This window comes from Coffea arabica, chromosome 5c, assembly GCF_036785885.1.
Source record: "Coffea arabica cultivar ET-39 chromosome 5c, Coffea Arabica ET-39 HiFi, whole genome shotgun sequence".
In the NCBI taxonomy this organism is placed as follows: domain Eukaryota; kingdom Viridiplantae; phylum Streptophyta; class Magnoliopsida; order Gentianales; family Rubiaceae; genus Coffea; species Coffea arabica.
Window position 1 is genome coordinate 3,566,603 of NC_092319.1, and position 17,525 is coordinate 3,584,127.

Genomic DNA, 17,525 nt, shown 5'->3' on the forward strand with positions numbered 1-17,525 from the left:
CTGACATCCAAGGAGACACGCTACTATCCCCCAAAGCCAGCAAAGGAAAAATCAAAGCTAAGCTACTGGACGAAAGAAAACAAAAGTAGTCTTGATCCTTTGCAATTCCAATTCATATCAAATTGCTAATCTATTCTCCTGCGCCGATCCCATGTGCGGCGGCTCACACCAGGAAAAGAAGACTTTCCATCCGTTGCCCTCTTCAGCAAAATACCAAAAATGGGCAAAAGTTTTCCTTTCCAAAAATGCCCCTGAGATAAGCTCTATTATTTGGACTCTTTCCCGATAATTGTCAAATTGACACTTATTATGGTATTTTTGTTCTACTCCCTGAAATATATGCAAAATATCAAAAGTGAGTAGAATCTAGCAAATAATCCACATTAGATCAGATAATAGGGAAAATTAATAATAAAATAAATGAATAAATTGCAACCTATCAATTCCCCCCACACCTAAACCATGCTTGTCCTCAAGCATAAGAATAGTAAACAAATACCAAAATTTGATAGTTGCTACTGCTCTATCCAACAAATTGCCAAGATACCAAGAAAAATATGTATCAAGCATCAATGATCAAGTCCAAGAAACATCATTTCGGTTAGCTTCTAAACCACAAACTCCTCTAATTTCAAGTTAACTAATCTAAGAAAAAGGAATAACGCATAACATTTATCAGCAAATGGTCCAACTATTAATCCAAATCTCAACATTAACCCATAGATCGGTAAGCTGACTTTAGACACACACTTACACAACCTTCACCTTTTTTATCACGTTTTTCTATTTTTCTCTTTTTTTTTTATTTTTATTTTTTTTTCTTTTTCAATAATAACAAAAGACTTAGTTTCTAGCTATTAGAGCCTTTTGACGCGAACTCCAACATTTGATAGATGTAGGAGCCCGGTTACTCAGCTCCAATCGCTACGAGACCATGCACTCATAGCAACTACTACCTTTTGACGCGAAAATCGACACTTTAGGTGAAGATCCCCGGTTACTCAGTAGTAACAACTAGTGGAGTACAGTCACCTCTTATTTACACTCATAAAGCACAATAACTAAAAATAACAGCAGCCAGCCTCAAATTCCAAACATGGAGAACTAAAATTAATAATTGGACCAATTCACATGAAAAATGCCAACAATCATTCCCTATGCCTAGGAAAGTTAACCAAAAATTATAAGAGTAAAACAATCATCGATATTCACCAAAGAGATGTTCTTGGATTCAACCACATCAACTTGATACCCTTTTATTATTAAAACTTGGCAAAAGTAGAAATAGATGCAATAATCCAACATCAAACCTTGGCATGCACTTACGAGCCAATCACTAAAAAGAAGAAAAAGAAAAGGAACGAAAGACACTAGCACCATAACTGCTCCCCCCACACCTAAATCCTACATTGTCCTCAATGGAGGGATTAAAGCAATTAAAGCGAAAAGGGTAACGAAACTTCCCTCACGAGTGGCGAAAGGGTAGGCGGGAATGGTGCACGGAAACCGATGTGATAGAAGTACGCGGCCAAGGTCTGAGACATCTCAACTCAATTCAACCAGCACATGCAAAACTCTGTCCACCCAACATCTCAAAAGAATGGCTCCAGTCGGCCAGTTAATGCCTTAACTTAAAATCAGCAATTTCAACCATGACAACTTAGATATTTGACAATAATAACTTAGCCAACCAATTAGAGGTACCAAATTCAATTGAAAATATTTCCACCAGTACCACTGGGGTAAAACGTAGTCCAAAATCAATGAAATTGCTATAGCAGAGTAGAGCAGTAGTAAAGCAAAAACCCCAAGTATTAATCTAGTCACAAGAAAGATTCTAAACCTCTAAAGAAGAGCAACAGGCGACTAGAATTCTAATGAATAGAGCAAGTAGAGGAACCGTAGGTGGGAACCCAGTCCACTGAAGTCAATAAACAAACCCAAGAAACAGATAAGTCCGCAAATGAGTCAGCAAATTGCACAAATGATCAGACCAAAATCACAGACACTGCTCCTCCAAATCAGCAATTTAAACCAACATCCAGAATGTCCTCAAAAACTCGATTAAAAACTACTAATGCCAACAAGGAATGCAGTTGCCGAATTAAATCAACCAAAATTTCAACAAGCACAACACTGGCCGAGATTCTTCCCAAAATATCACCGACAATTGTTAAAATTTCAGCCCACCCAAGAACTTCAACAATCGCACCCAACTGGAGGAAGCAATGTAAATAGCATAGAAACTTCCCAATTTAACAAACAAGTGCAATATTTCAGCTTACCCAAAATTTCAACAAATGGCTCCAGATGGCCAACTAAGTGCACCAGTGCACCCAACCCAAAAGACTTAGCAAGTCCAAGCAAAAATAATCTCACCAGTGCCACTGGTGGAAATCACACAATTGAAGAAATAACCCCCAACAATCAAAAACACCACTAGTAAACAACCCCAGCAGCCCCAAGCAATAATAAGAAATTTGGGTGATAGCCGCCAAATACCTTCACCTTAGAGGGGACAGTAGCGGGGAAGGGCAGAGGGAGGCGCGCCTCGCGTTCTGAAGCAGCAGTGGCGCTGGGTGCGGCGTGCGGTAGAGCTGAGGCTGGCGGCTGTCAGGGGAGCTGCTGTGCAGATCGACGGGCAGCAGTGCGTCCGTGGCTTTGGGAGGCAGCGGCGGCGGCAGTGAGTCGCGCGCAAGGGGCTGTTGGACAGAGCAGCGGCAGCGGATGGCGCGCGATGTAGGTGGACACAGCGTGAGGTGGGTGGCATGCGTGCGTTGAGATGGCGGTGGGCAGAGCGGCGGACAGAGCGAAACAGAGGAGAAGAACGAAAGAAAAGAGAAAGAAAGAAGAAGAAAGAAAGAAAGAAAAGAAAAGAAGGAAAAAAAACTTTTTTTTTGTTTGTTTTTGTTTTTGTTTTTTCTTGATAATTGAGAATTTTTTTTTTTTTGATAATTGAGAAACCTAGCTACGGTTGAAAAAATTTCTCTTTTTTTTTTTTTTTTTAATCCTTACCTTTCCCGCGAACGTGACGCGGGCACGCCATGCGGGCAAGAGAGCTCCCAGCAGTTTCTGCTCGTGAGCCATCTGCACGTCACCACGCGGGCACGTCATGAGGGCAAGAGAGCTCCCAGAAGTTCAGAAATTCCTGATCGTGAGCTTCCTGCGCGTCACCACGCGGGCACGTCATGACTGAAGTTCACCTACAAATCAGCAAAAACGAAAATTAACACCCAGAATCAGTCAAATTCAAGGAAAACAGATTTAAACTATGACACGAAACCAACAAACAACTAAAAGAAACAATTGGGTTGCCTCCCAATGAGCGCCTTTCTTTAATGTCTTTGGCTAGACATTATTATGTTTTTTTTTTCATGGAGGATAAAATCTTGTGGCTCGTCTCATTGCTTCATCCTCTACATAGTCCTGATAACCCTCATAGATGGAGTAATCTTTGAGCACACGAGCTACGGTCTTCCATGGATTAGTTGATGGTGCCAAATAATCAAGCAGTGATCTCAATTTTTCCTCCACCCCTCCATCAAGAGCACTCAACGGTTCAAGATATTTGACCATAGCTACTCTTAACTTATTTCTGCCATGAGACTCAAAAACTTCCGGTATAACAAAATCAATCTCATTAACAGAAATCATGGAATAAGAGTTAAGAAAATGCGGATTAGGGAATGGAGGTGGTGTCACCACATTTGATGATTCTTCACTGGATTCTTTCACTTCAATAGGTTGCGGTTGGGGTTCCATTTCTTCATTTTCGGCTTCTTTTTCAACTGCATCTGTAGATTTCTCATTTTGACATTCTTGCATCTCCTCATCCTTGTCCTTAGGGATCACAGGCTCAGGCCCTTGAACCTCTTTACCACTCCTCAAGGTCATGGCGCTGACATTCTTCGGGTTCAACTCAGGTTGAGATGGCAATTCACCTTGGTTCTGGGAATCCAAACGATTGATTGGTGTGGCCATTTGACTTATCTGATTTCTTATATCCTGCATTTCGGAGTCCGTCCATTGTTGATTTTGCATAATGATTGCCTCCGTCCTTTGCTGATTTTGCGCCATGTTTGTCATCACTTGTTTTATCATCTCCTCCAAAGATGGATCAGAGCTTGGGGGCGGAGGTGGTCGGGGTTGGTATTGCTGCTGGTACCCTGACAGGGATGTTGGTTGTTGAGACTCTTGCTATTGAAAATCCATTGGCCCGGTCGCATAATCAAAACTGGAATTATTCCACCATCCTTGATCATACCCGTTTGAATAAGGGTCATACTGCATTTGATATTGGGGTGGAAAATCTCCGAAAGTGTCAATTGGAGCACTTAGATTGTCTTGAAATGCGGGACATGTGTCAGTTGAATAACCTGAGTCAAAATAAGTTCCACAATTTGCAACAGCCCATTGATCATTAGGAAAAACATGAGTCTCATAACCCCATTGAGGAACAAAGTCCAATCTATCATCAAAATATGGAATGTTAGCAGCCATAAACTATATAAAAAAAGTGAAAAATAAATTAAAAATGAAAACAAGGTGAACTCAAAAAGAAACAAATTAATCTGACACCAGTCCCCGGCAACGGCGCCAAAAATTGACAGGTGCCGAACCTGTACAATAATAAAAACCTACTCGAGAAAAATACAGATTTTGTATATAGCGGTGAGTAGGGTCGAATCCACAGGGACTGGGGATAATTCGTTTCTTCTAGAGTCCAAAGTATGGGGGGTTTTGGATTAAATGCTAACTAGATAAATTAACTGCAGAGAATAATTAATTAAAAGAAATAACTAAGAGAAACTCTAGCCAAGGGTACACTTCAGAAATGGTTCATGCAACTGATCATTGATGCAGAAATAATTCCAACATTTAGTAATAGATTAGTTATAGTTGTCATGCACGCGATAAACAACCAACCCTCCCTTAATTTGTCGATAGGTAAGGTACGACCGTTAGCTATTTCTCTAACCCAAAAATAACCCTAGGTACGACCGTAGGATTTAATTTTTAGATTGCATTAATAATTAGAAAGGCCCAATCCTAACTAATAAACACGCTACGAGGGTTTGTTTAAGTTAGATCGTATGTTCCCCTGACATAAACCCAATTACGCCAGTTGCTACTGAGATAGAGATAACGAACAATTACGGATTCAATTACCCCTATTTAACAAAATAGCCTATGTGAATAATTAAATATTGCGCATCTATTCAATCACTCACATGAGCTATAGCAATTAAAAGCAGGAAACATATAAATATCAATAAATTAAGGAAACAATTAAAATAAATTAGATCTCACAGTAATTGTTGAACCAAATCTTCAGTTGTCCCCTTGACTAGAAAAGCTTAACCACGCCTAATGAGAAAATCTCCCCGTTGGGGAATATTGTCGAACACCTGGCGTGTGTCAGAGGCCAGTCTAAGGAAAGAAAGAAAAGAAACTAAAACTAGAGATGTCCCTGCTACTCTACGTTATCCCTATTTAAGCAACAAGAGGAAGATGACTAAAGGCTATCTAGGTGGTCCCCACACATGTGGACAAAGCCCTCCAAGTACTTCTTGTTCCAAGTCTCTTTCCCGTAGCTTTCTTTTAAGAGCCCAAATGACTAGATGCTTTCCACTAGCTTGTGGTCCCCCACCAATTCAAGGGCCCAAGAATTGAAGCCCTTAGAAATCTCCCTATTTTCCATCAAGTCCTTCCTTTTTGATGATTTTCTGCTTCATTCCTGAAATTAAGTCCAGATACCAAATATGAGTAAATATCAGCAATTAGCACACTATTTATCAGGGATAGAAGGGGAAATTAATAATAAAATTACTAACAAATTATACTCTATCAATTCCCCCCACACCTGAATCATGCTTGTCCTCAAGCATGGGAAAATTCAACTCAACAATGGCTAGCTTTCTCATTATCATAGCCAGCTGTGCTTATACCCAAAATCAAGATCTAGTGACTAAGTGTCAAGACATGTCTCTCCCGGTTAGCTCCTAAACTCATAGACCTGTCCAATTCATGGCTACTTCGCTTAGGGAATCCAAATACTAACTAGCAACAGTCAATAATTAAGTCCACTGGCAACCAAAATCTCAACAATACGAACCAAGGATCGGCAGGCTAACATGATCATGAACTCACATATTCTCCACATCTGATCGTCTCTTTTTTTTTCTTTCTTTTCTGTTTTGTTTCCTTTTTTTTTTTTCTTCTCTATTTTTTTTTTGTTTTTTTTTTACACGAATAAGGCTGATTCCCAAGCTATTCAAGTCTTTTGACGTGAACTCTGACATTTTTAGATGAAAGAGCCCAGTTACTCAACTTTTCACAGCTCCAGGACCACTTACTCATAGATATCGCCACTTTTTGACGCGAGAGCCGACATTTGTGGTGAAGACTCCCGGTTACTGGGTGGCGACACTAGTGGAGTATAACCATACGTTATTCACCAATAAACACCAAAATATCAAGTAATTACTGATCATAGCCTGCGTCATGTCCCAAATATGGAGAACTAAGGTAAACAGGAGACCAAACTACACAACAGTGCCAGCAAAATATTTATATTGCCTAAACAAGTTAGCCATACATTGCACCACGTCGTTAAACTCAAAGTATTCACCAAGAAAGCATGCTTTTACTTGCCACTGTAACTCAACTGATAGTACAAACCACAACTAACAAGAAAAAGTGAGCTGCAAAAAATATTCACCAATATAGAAGCAAGGGAAAATCACCCAAAAGGGATAAAGGAGCAACACCTAAAACAGAAAACACTTAAACTAAAAACATAGGAAAAACACCCCAAAAACGGAAAACTGGAAACATGTAGCACCCAAACTGACCATTCCCCCCACACCTAAGTCATACATTGCCCTCAATGTGAAAATGGAAAAGCAGAAAAAGGAGAAGGGCAACGGTACTTCCCTGTAGTCGTCAGAACATGGGAGGGTTAGGCGGAAACTGAGGAGAGAACCCGGCTTGCTGTATAAATGCTGCTATATTCTGTGCCATGCCGGCGACATTGGTGTCAACATTGACCATCCGAGCCTCCAAAGCTTGCGTTTCTGAAACCTTTATTGGGACACAGAAAACGCGATTGAAAACGCGCCTTTAACTCGCGTTTTCTAAGTCGCGTTTCCTGCACAAAACTCACAGGAATTAAAACGCGATTGAAAACGCGCCTCCAACTCGCGTTTTCTAAGTCGCGTTTCCTGCACAAAACTTGCAGGAATGAAAACGCGACTGAAAACGCGCCTCCAACTCGCGTTTTCTAAGTCGCGTTTCCTGCACAAAACTTGCAGGAATGAAAACGCGACTGAAAACGCGCCTCCAACTCGCGTTTTCTAAGTCGCGTTTTCTGCACAAAACTTGCAGAAATGGAAACGCGACTGTGCAGGTAAACGCGACTTCGAGTCGCAATTTTTTTTTTTTTTTTTTTTGAATCTTGACCCCTTCCTGCACTTCATCACGCGGCCGCGTCAAGAGCAATATGATAGTTAGAGCAATAGCCATAGTCAAATTTTGGTGTTCAATTGCTGTTCTTATACTTGAGGACAAGCATGATTCAGGTGTGGGGGGAATTGATAGGGCGTAATTTGTTGTTAATTTTATTATTAATTTCCCTTTTTATCCTTACCAAATATTGCTTAATTGTTAATATATATTTATATTTGGTATTTGGATCTCATTTCAGGAATGGAGCAGAAAAGTTCACAAAAGAAAATAAAAAGGAAAAAAAAGTGCGAGACCATCTGAAGGATAAAACAGCTTCACATGCTAGAACCTCCAACAGAGCTACAAGTCGGGCCCCATATGGTGCTACAAGGAAGCCTTTTTCGGTTGCTGATATGTGGACTTTAGTATTGGGTAGATGACTTGTTCGGGTAGTCTTTGACTAGCAAGAGGAAGCTAGAAAAGTGGAATTGGCAGGGGCTTTCCTCTTGTACTTGGACTCCCAATTTGCTCGCGGGACCACTGGAGATAGCATTGGTCATTTTTTGCTTTAAAAACAAGGACAAGCGTACAGAGGCGAGGGGAGATCACTAGTTTTAGAGCTTTTGAGCATAGTTTAGTTTTATTCTTTCTTTGTTTCTTTGATGGCCTGGACCTCAATTAAATTACGTGGAGATTTTCTCATGAGGCGTGGCTAAGCTTTTCTAGTCAAGGGGACAACTGACGATTTGGTTCGACAATTACTGTGAGATCGAATCTGTTTTAATTATTTTCTTCATTTGTTGGTATTTATATGTTCCTTGATTTTAATTGTTATGGCCTTGTGTATGATTGATTAGTGCGTAATAATTAATTATTCATATAGGGTATTTTTTTACTAAATAGGGGTAATTGAATCCGTAATTGTTCATTATCTCTACCTCAGTAGCAACTGGCGTAATTGGATTTATGTCAGGAGAGCATATGATCTAATTTAAACAAACCCTCGTAGCGTGTTTGTTGGTTAGGATTGGGCCTTTCTAATTATTAATGCAATCTAGAAATTAAATCCTACGGTCGTACCTAGGGTTATTTTTGGGTTAGAGAAATAGCTAACGGTCGTACCTTAACTATCGAGAAATTAAGGAAGGGTTGGTTGTTTATCGCGTGCATGACAACTATAACTAATCTATTACTAAATATTGGAATTATTTCTGCATCAATGATCAGTGCATGAACCATTTCTGAAGTATACCCTTGGCTAGAGTTTTCTTTTAATTATTTCTCTTAATCAATTATTTTCTGCAGTTAATTTATTTAGTTAGCATTCAATCCAAAACCCCCCACACTTTGGATTCTAAAAGAAATAAATTATCCCCAATCCCTGTGGATTCGACCCTACTCACTGCTATATACAAAATCTGTATTTTTCTCGAGTAGGTATTTATTATTGTACAGGTTCGGTACCTGTCAATTTTTGGCGCCGTTGGCGGGGACTGGTACCAGATTAATTTGTTTCTTTTTGAGTTCATCTTGTTTTTATTTTATTTTATTTTATTTATTTATTTTTCTCTTTTTTTTTATATAGTTTATGGCTTCTAACACTCCGTATTTTGGTGATAGACTGGATTTTATTTCCGGGGAAGGCGATGAGACTAGTTTTTTTTTTCTAAGTTTGCATATGCAGAGCCACTAAACTCTATTAGAGACAGAATGGCTGCTGCAACCTGTAAAATTTGTTATTCCAGGGATCATTCAACTGGTATGTGCTCTGAATATCAAGATAATCTGAGTGTCCCACTCAATAATTATGGAGATTTTTCACCCTGGTCTCAAACGTGGTATAACCCTAATCCAAACAGGTATGATCAAGGATGGTGGGATAACTCCAGTTATAATTATACAACAGGGCAAATGAATTTTCAGCAGCCAACGAATTTTCAGCAGTATGAGTCTCAAGAATCATCATCTATGTCAGGTATGTCTCTTGAAGAGATAGTTGAATCAATAGCTACTAATACATATCAATTCCAACAGGAGACACAAATGAGAAATGGGATGATGATGGATGCAATGAGTAATCTGGAAGATCAAATATGTCTATTGACGTCCAGAATAAATCGATTGGTTTCTCAATTTGAAGAATTGCCCTCGAAAACCATTGTTGATTCTGAAGAAAATGAGAGTGCAATTTGCTTGACTAGTGATGAGGAGATGCAAGAGTGTCAAAACGAGAGATCTACAGATGCAGTTGAAAAAGAAGCCGAAAAGGAAGAAATGGAACCCCAACCGCAACCCATTCAAGTGAAAGAATCCAGTGAAGAATCATCAAATGTGGTGACACCACCTCCATTCCCTAACCCGCATTTTCTTACATCTTACTCTATGGTTTCTGTTAATGAGATTGATTTTGTTATACCGGAAGTTCTTGAGTCTCATGGTAGGAATGAGTTAAGAGTTGCTATGGTCAAATATCTTGAACCGTTGAATGCTCTTGATGGAGGAGTGGATGAAGATTTCCGATCAATGCTTGATTATTTGGCGCCATCAACTAGTCCATGGAAAATCGTAACTGGTGTGCTCAAAGATTACTCCATCTATGAGGATTACCAGGATCATATTGAAGATGAAGCATTGAAACGAGCCACAAGATTTTATGAAAATATTCTTGGACCTGAAAAACCAGGTCGTCTTCGAACTTATGGGGTAGGTGCGACTCCAAATGACGTGTATAGGATGTCAGATAACATGAATACTGGACAAAAGAAAGCATTTGAGGATGCAGTGAATGAGAAAGTGGAAATCATACGTGGTGAACTACGAGAAGAAATGAATTCGAAATTGGCAGAATTTAAGGAGGAGTTGATTGCTCAATTTGAAGCAAGAATGGTTTGGGATAACTATTTGGTTAAATATTATAGTTTTTCTAATTTTTTTATTGCTTTAGTTACTATTGATCTTTGTTCTTCCAGAGGGCATCCACATGTGACTTGGCATCACTCCAAAGAAGAGAAATGAATGCAGCAAAACAATCTCAAATTTCGGACTCATTAGAGGTTGTATATTAATTCATACAATTCGATTTTGCGTTCAAACTCTCTGAAATATCAGCAGCTATGGCCTGATTTTCTTTTCTTCATACTTTGTTGATAATGTAACAGGTTGGTGATAGAATGAACAGGGAAGTTGGAACAAATGATGCTGAAATGTACAAGGAAGTTGGAACAAATGATGCTGAAATAAACAAGTGTGAAATGAATAAAAAAGTTTCTTCAATTGCTGATATTCTTGAGGTATAGTATGCGTACTTTGAGTTGGTCCTTCTATAGAAGACCAATTTTGCTGAGTTCCTTGTTGATATTGAATTGTGCATGACTTCCTTGTTGATGACTATTTGTGCATGAGCTCCTTGTTGATATTTAATTGACTAGTCTTTTGTTATACCATAACCATCATACAAAGAAGAAAAGGAGCAGGACTACTTGCAAACGACTTGCTTGAGGTACTGGAAAAGTTTCTGGAAATAACTCTATTCTGTCAAGTTTTCCATTGAGTATTTGTATGATTGGGAAGACGAGCTGTTTTTGTTAAGATTTAGCCAGCTATTTATGGGACATAATGTAGTAGAAGTGGTCTTAATTTTCAGTGTCTGTGAAAAGGTTGAATTACAAATTCCGTTTCAGTAACTATTGTTATATTAACGTTTTCTTCATGCTTAATGGGCTGGGGTTATATGAGCAGGAGACTAATAGAATACACTTTGCAGCCCTGGACTTGATGGTAAATTGGAAGCATGCAGATTGGGAAATATGAAGATGTTTTTGAGAGATGTATGATGAAGTGTTGTACTTTTGAAGACAAGCACGTTTTGGAATATATGAAACATCTTGTAATTGGAGCGAACAATATTAAATGATAAAGTTTGTAGAATTTGACTAAAACAATGTATGATACTTTATTCTAGTGTATTGTGGAACTATATTTTGTTATAATATTCGATTTTAGGATATTTGAGCATGATAATTATTGTACCATGAAAAAATTGATTTCTGGTCTTTATATTGGTGACTTTTTTGCGATGCAAGTTTTTGTCGCATGACATTGTGGACATTTTGTAGCGCATTTTTTGTGCCGCAAGTAGACTGGTGACACTCAAATTGGCGTCGCAAAGAGTGATGCAAATGCATGCGACATGTTGAAAAATTGTGTCGTTTTCTTTTGTAACGGCTACTTTTGTGACACAATTTAATTCCGTCGCATTTGTGCCGCAAAAAGGTTTTTGCGGCGGTTTTTGGACTTTTTGCAGCATATTTCTGGCATCGTGAAAAGTCAGTTTTCTTGTAGTGATCATAAGAAGAATAATCAATTAGGAGCAAGAATAATTGAATAAAAAATCAAACCTAGTAAAAGTATCAGATGAACATATCCAACTTCATGGACAATTTATATGCAGAAAATGCTTTGTAACATGCACATCAATATTTCCAAGTTTAGTATATAAACAATGTCATTCTATTATAAGGCAGGCAAGCAAATAGGAGATTATAAGGCATTCCCTTTATCAGAGTTAAAATATCAAATACTTTTGTGAAAGTTTTACACTTGAAAAGGAACTATTCATTATAGTTAGGCCAATCATGGTAAAGCTTTCTTTTATGTGGTAGTTTCAACACATTTGTCTAAGCTTATGAAGTACCTGTCCAACTAGCTGCCATAGCAAATCCTGTTATTTCAGCTCTTTCTTACAAGATGTATCACTTTACAGAACAAATCATAAACAACTTTCCTCCTAGAATTGTAGCAAATTGAAAATTCAAAGAGAATTGTTTTGCTCTTAGAAAAATGTCAATATTTGGTTTTCCCCATTTTCTTCTTCAATTCATTTCTCTGTTCACTACAAATTAGGATACATTTTCTTTTTGGTTCTTTTTTGTTTTCTTTCCTTTCCTTTTGTTGTTTTTTGGTCTGTTATGGTTGATATCTTACTTCTCTTATGCTGGAAATTAACTTCTCAGTGTTGTGGACTATCCTTTTGGTAGCCATATTCTGAGCTTCTTCACAAAAAACTTAGATGATTGACATTGACTTAGAATCTGATTATGCTACCAACCACTGGGACAGTCTCAAAGCTTTTACATCCTGACTCTAGGCACCAAATTAAAGTATCCAACTAACCACTGGGAGAGGGTTGGGTTGGGTTGTAAGTGAGAGGTCTTGGGTTCAAGTCCTCTCACTTACAAAAAAAAAAAAAAAAGTATCCAACTAACTTAAGCTAGTAACCAAGCATAAAATCATTTTTTAACTAGCCTACAAGGACAAGTCTCAACACTCGTCAATTGAGTTGGATGTAAAGCATATAAGGCAACATTTAGGCCTTCCTAATGTGCTTGGATGAGCTATTGACTAGTTTACGTTTTCCAACTACAATTTTGCAAAAGAGATAGGTGCAACAAAAGTAGAAATGGTTTCTTAACATTTTTGAAAAATTTTCCAGAATCTTTCCTTCATTTTATCCTTTTTTTTTTTTTTTGGCTTTGGCTTGATGGTCGCAATACTGTAAATACCTATAGACCCAACATACCCATACAGCTATCTATATGTCCAAAGATGCTTAAATGATAGGAACTGGTGCTATTAACCTATATTACTGCAAAGAAAATTCCACTTTGTGGATACTGCTTAGTATAGAACATGCATCCATTTCCTTTGCCTATATTGAGAGTGTATAAATGCGATGCAAATAACCACTAAAGGCCCTATTTTGGTCCAAAAGATAGAGAAAATAGTACCAAACAAGGAAAGTAAATATAGAAATCGCCAGCAGAAGAAACAGTAAAAAAATCTTACCCATAGTAGAAGCTATCATGGTTGAAATGAAGCCTAGTGCACAAGAAAAAGGTAAAGAAATCGCAAGTGCACGAGGTCCCATGTCAGATACCTGCTTAGAAAAGTGAATTATGATGACAATGTGATGCTTTTGAAGAACGAATATTGGAGAGATATATTGCAGAAAGAAGCATATGGAAATGCTAAATTTCTCATTCCACTCATTTTTAATGTATAAAATCGTAAAAGACCAGCACATTTTCTGATGTTTCCAAAAGTCAAACCAGAATATATGCCTTGTTCCCTACCACAGGCACCCTATATCTGGATAAAAAAATCTCATCATTGGATTCTTTTGGATCTTAGGCCCATTACAGGCCAATTACAGGCCATTTTTTTTTTTTATGAAATATTTTTTTATTAAACTCAAAAAAGCACCTGATTTATAAAGAGTCTCACTACCAAAAGACAGCTGATACATCAATGAATGCTAATAGAATGGTACTGTCAGCACTCAGGTAAGGGAAATTTACATGAGTAATAGTTCAAATATATAGAAACGTGCTGCACAACCTTATATGTGTAAACTAGACAGGTTAAAGCAAGGCAATGTTAAGCAGAGAGCAAAGTCATACCAGAAGCTGCTCCAGAAAGCAGAAATATGCTAGCATGCTGATCATGACAAGGATTGGTATGTCTTGCCAGAGCCTATTTGAGGGTGAACAAATAAAATACCAAAATAAGCTCCAGAAAGTTGGGATTTAAAGGCTACAAGAATGTCTCTATTTGTATCAGCAAGTTTTACACGCTGCACGTAAGAACAGACTAGAGCCTGAGTCAATTTGGACTAAATTTTTTCACTGTTGTAAGACCACCAGAAGATTATTTACAAGTATATCATTCCATTACGAAGTTTCCATAAACAACATTGAAGACGTCATCATTCCCGACACCATTTTTCTAGATTCTAGGCCAGCAAGATGTGTAAGCAGCGAGCAAGTTGAGAGAAGGAATAGACATTCTTTTCTTAAAATTTCACTTAATTGTGATCTTGTTCACTTAATTGTAGCTAAAGGTTCTTCTCTTTCATAATACCAATATTGTGAGCGTCTATGGTTGCTCTTTTGGGTTTCTTTCAATCTTGCAGCTCTTTGATGTAACTCTTTCTCAATAAAACTGAAGCACTAGGAAATTCCACCTCCCCGTTCTTTTCTTCTACTTATGAGTCAAAGGTTCTCCCAATTCACTAATTTCACTTTCTGTTTTCCTCGTTTTACTTCCCATTCTATCTTTTCCTTTTTCATATTTCTGTAAATATCAGACTCTTTGGGTATTTAGTCACCTTTTGCTCAGAACCTGTTTTAATCTGTAGCCTTGTGCTTGAGTGTGCATAATCTATTTTCTTCTTTTCTTAGTTGTTTAAAACTTGTTCAAGTAACATTGACGTTAACAAAACAGAAAATGATGACAAAGTTAAGTGCATATTTAGAAAAAGGAAGGAAGGTAAGTGCATATTTTAGTGCAAAACTTGCCTGTAACGAGTCACTTCCATCTGCTGCGCACCTACTGGCGGCCTTCTTACGACATTAGCTGGATTCTGTATTTTCAATAATGTTACTGGAAGATTCTGAACATCCTTCTTGTTGCCTTTAATACTAAACCACTTAATTGCACATTCCTTGTGGGCAAGTGCAAGCTCTCCTTTGCAACTGCACTCCATTTTAAATGTTTCACCGCCTTCTCCAAGTTCGACCAAACATATCCTACACACTGCCTCTTCTTCTGGTATATCTTCTGCAGCATCATCACATGCTGTACAGAAGAAAATAATTGTAACTAGAACCAAACTTTTTTGAGAAATTAACAAAAAGAAAAGGAAAGATAGATGGAAGTAGACTAAAATTTCTTGTCTTCCTTAGTTTTGGAAAGACAGATTGCTGTCATTTCATTGTACAGTGTCATTTGAAAATTAACTCAGTCATATGAATATTCAAAATTCACTATATCATCTTTTCAGTTTTTTAAGGCAACAACATTCGTTGAGTTCACTTGGCTGAACAGAGGTACAAGCGGCTTCATGCATTAAAAAAAAAATATGTGATGGTAATTATTGGATGCAGAGTCAAACAAATTAATCAAAGGGCATAGTCTTGAAACTTCATGAGACAACAGTCACGATACTAATGGAATTCATGAAGAATACCAAACAATTAGAAATATCTTGTTTCTGAATTCTTAACAAAAACGTCAGCCTATACATAGGGTCTGAATAATATTTACCTGTTTCTATCTCTGTAGCATTGTCTACTACATTTTTCTCATCTGTTCTAGGCCGAGGGGTTGCTGATATTACACGAACCAAACATCCTGAAGAATCTGTCCGTCTTAGGCTTTTAACTTTAACATTTACGGGAACTGAGAATGAGCGTTGCATTTGCTGCTCAACCTCATGCTTCTGTCAGAGGTAGACTAACTTTTTTTTTTTTTTTTTTTTTTTTGGGGCAAAGCCCCAAATTGGGGTAGGGATGCCATCCCCTAATTTATTTATACCGAAAAGAAAAAAGAAAAAAACAAATTAGAGGGGGGCCAAACCTGACCTCTGTTGAAGTAAAGAGGTAGACTAACTTAAGCATAGAGTAACAAGCACAGAAAAAGAGTCTAGAACATGAAGTAAATAAGTAAAGAGACTTACAGGTAAATAAGTGTGGCCATTTAAGTTACTTTCCTCTACTTCATAGGTACTTGCATCTGTCATTGGAGTAACTGGCAAAGAATGTGTTGATGTTGTCGATGAAGAGAACAAAATTTTGTTGAGAGAAAATGACCTGGAGGTAGAAGGCCTGTTTGAAGGCTTATCAGAAGGTGGAGTATCGGGAGCTATGAGAACTGTTTTCTCACCATCATGGGAAAGGTTCTTTCCCTTGGAGCTTTTCTGTGGAAGAAGATTTTTCATGGATGACATAAATTTTGCTGAGCTTGGTCTAGGAGGTAACCCATTCCTCGTAGAACTTGGACTAGGAATGTCAATTCGTGCAAAACTAGACAATGTGTTTTCCAAGGACCTCACAGGTACTTGCAAAGAAGAAAGGTTTGGACGTTTTGGATGTTGCATTAAGGTGCCCTCTTGTCCTTCTTCATTCTGAATTACAAGAACAAGCATATTTTGGAATCCTTGATATTTAAATGACAAATGAAAAATATTATCAATGCAATCAGTAAAAAATACGACCACAACTTCCTTGGAGTCAAAATATAAATGTTTGGTTAACAATTTAACTGAGAAAATTATGAACTGGTCTTAGCTTTTTTTTAAAAAAAGTTTTTACGTACATGTAGCACTGACAATAACAAGCCTGGTAAATCGATCAGGTCAGACAAGTGCTAAGGGCACTGAATTTTCCTTCAAACTGTTCTACAAGATTCTGGAGTTGTAGGATTTCTCATCACCCGGCCATAAAATAAACCTCAACTAATCACACACTGGCATCAAAGTTCCATCCAAATTGTACCCTTGAAGTTATATCCATAAAGCAGAAATTTCTCCAACAATTAATTTAAATGTCAATGTGATGTCTGAAATACATACCACGAAGAGAAACAGTATCATACATTTATTTGTTGACACTAATGAATCACACTGTATTTTTTCAACTATAAGCCCGACAACCTCTATGAATGCTGTCTTATCAGCATATAAGCTTGAAACTCAAAAGATGTTTCTTCTCATGATCAAGTTAGTTTCTTTTCACTTTTTTACTTTCACATGAAACTTTCTCTGTTTCTCTTCTTCTCAGACACCTTCTTGAGATCCCCCTCTCTTCAGCAGCATTCACCCACGAAGAGAAACAGTATCATACATTTATTTGGTGACACTAATGAATCACACTGTATTTTTCCAACTATAAGCCCGACAACCTCTATGAATGCTGTCTTATCAGCATATAAGCTTGAAACTCAAAAGATGTTTCTTCTCATGATCAAGTTAGTTTCTTTTCACTTTTTTACTTTCACATGAAATTTTCTCTGTTTCTCTTCTTCTCAGACACCTTCTTGAGATCCTCCTCTCTTCAGCAGCATTCACCCACTATCCTCATTTCCATTATACTACATGACAATTAGTTTATTTCTTCTGAATTGTTGAAGGAAATTGAAATCACATATAAGATTGAGATTGTACATTGCCAAACAAACAAGCATTCACTTTTGCTATCAAGAACTCCATTTTTTTTTGGGTGTTTTCTGAGCTTCACATTTCA

The 17,525-nt window shown here is 37.7% G+C and overlaps 1 protein-coding gene and 1 long non-coding RNA gene across 2 annotated transcripts; one reads left to right on the forward strand and one right to left on the reverse strand.

The window, feature by feature from the left end:
- Nucleotides 1-10,293: 10,293 nt before the first annotated feature.
- LOC140007627 (uncharacterized) lies at nt 10,294-10,657 on the forward strand. The gene is made up of 3 exons (XR_011814931.1): nt 10,294-10,332; nt 10,416-10,499; nt 10,605-10,657. It is a non-coding gene; the product is annotated as an uncharacterized lncRNA (long non-coding RNA).
- A 2,496-nt stretch (nt 10,658-13,153) lies between these two features.
- LOC113689053 (uncharacterized) lies at nt 13,154-16,429 on the reverse strand. The gene is made up of 5 exons (XM_027206888.2): nt 15,962-16,429; nt 15,550-15,724; nt 14,802-15,081; nt 13,905-13,977; nt 13,154-13,381 (listed from the first exon to the last, which is right to left on the reverse strand). The coding sequence occupies exons 1-5, from the start codon at nt 16,427-16,429 to the stop codon at nt 13,154-13,156; spliced, it is 1,224 nt and encodes a 407-aa protein (XP_027062689.2).
- Nucleotides 16,430-17,525: the final 1,096 nt, after the last annotated feature.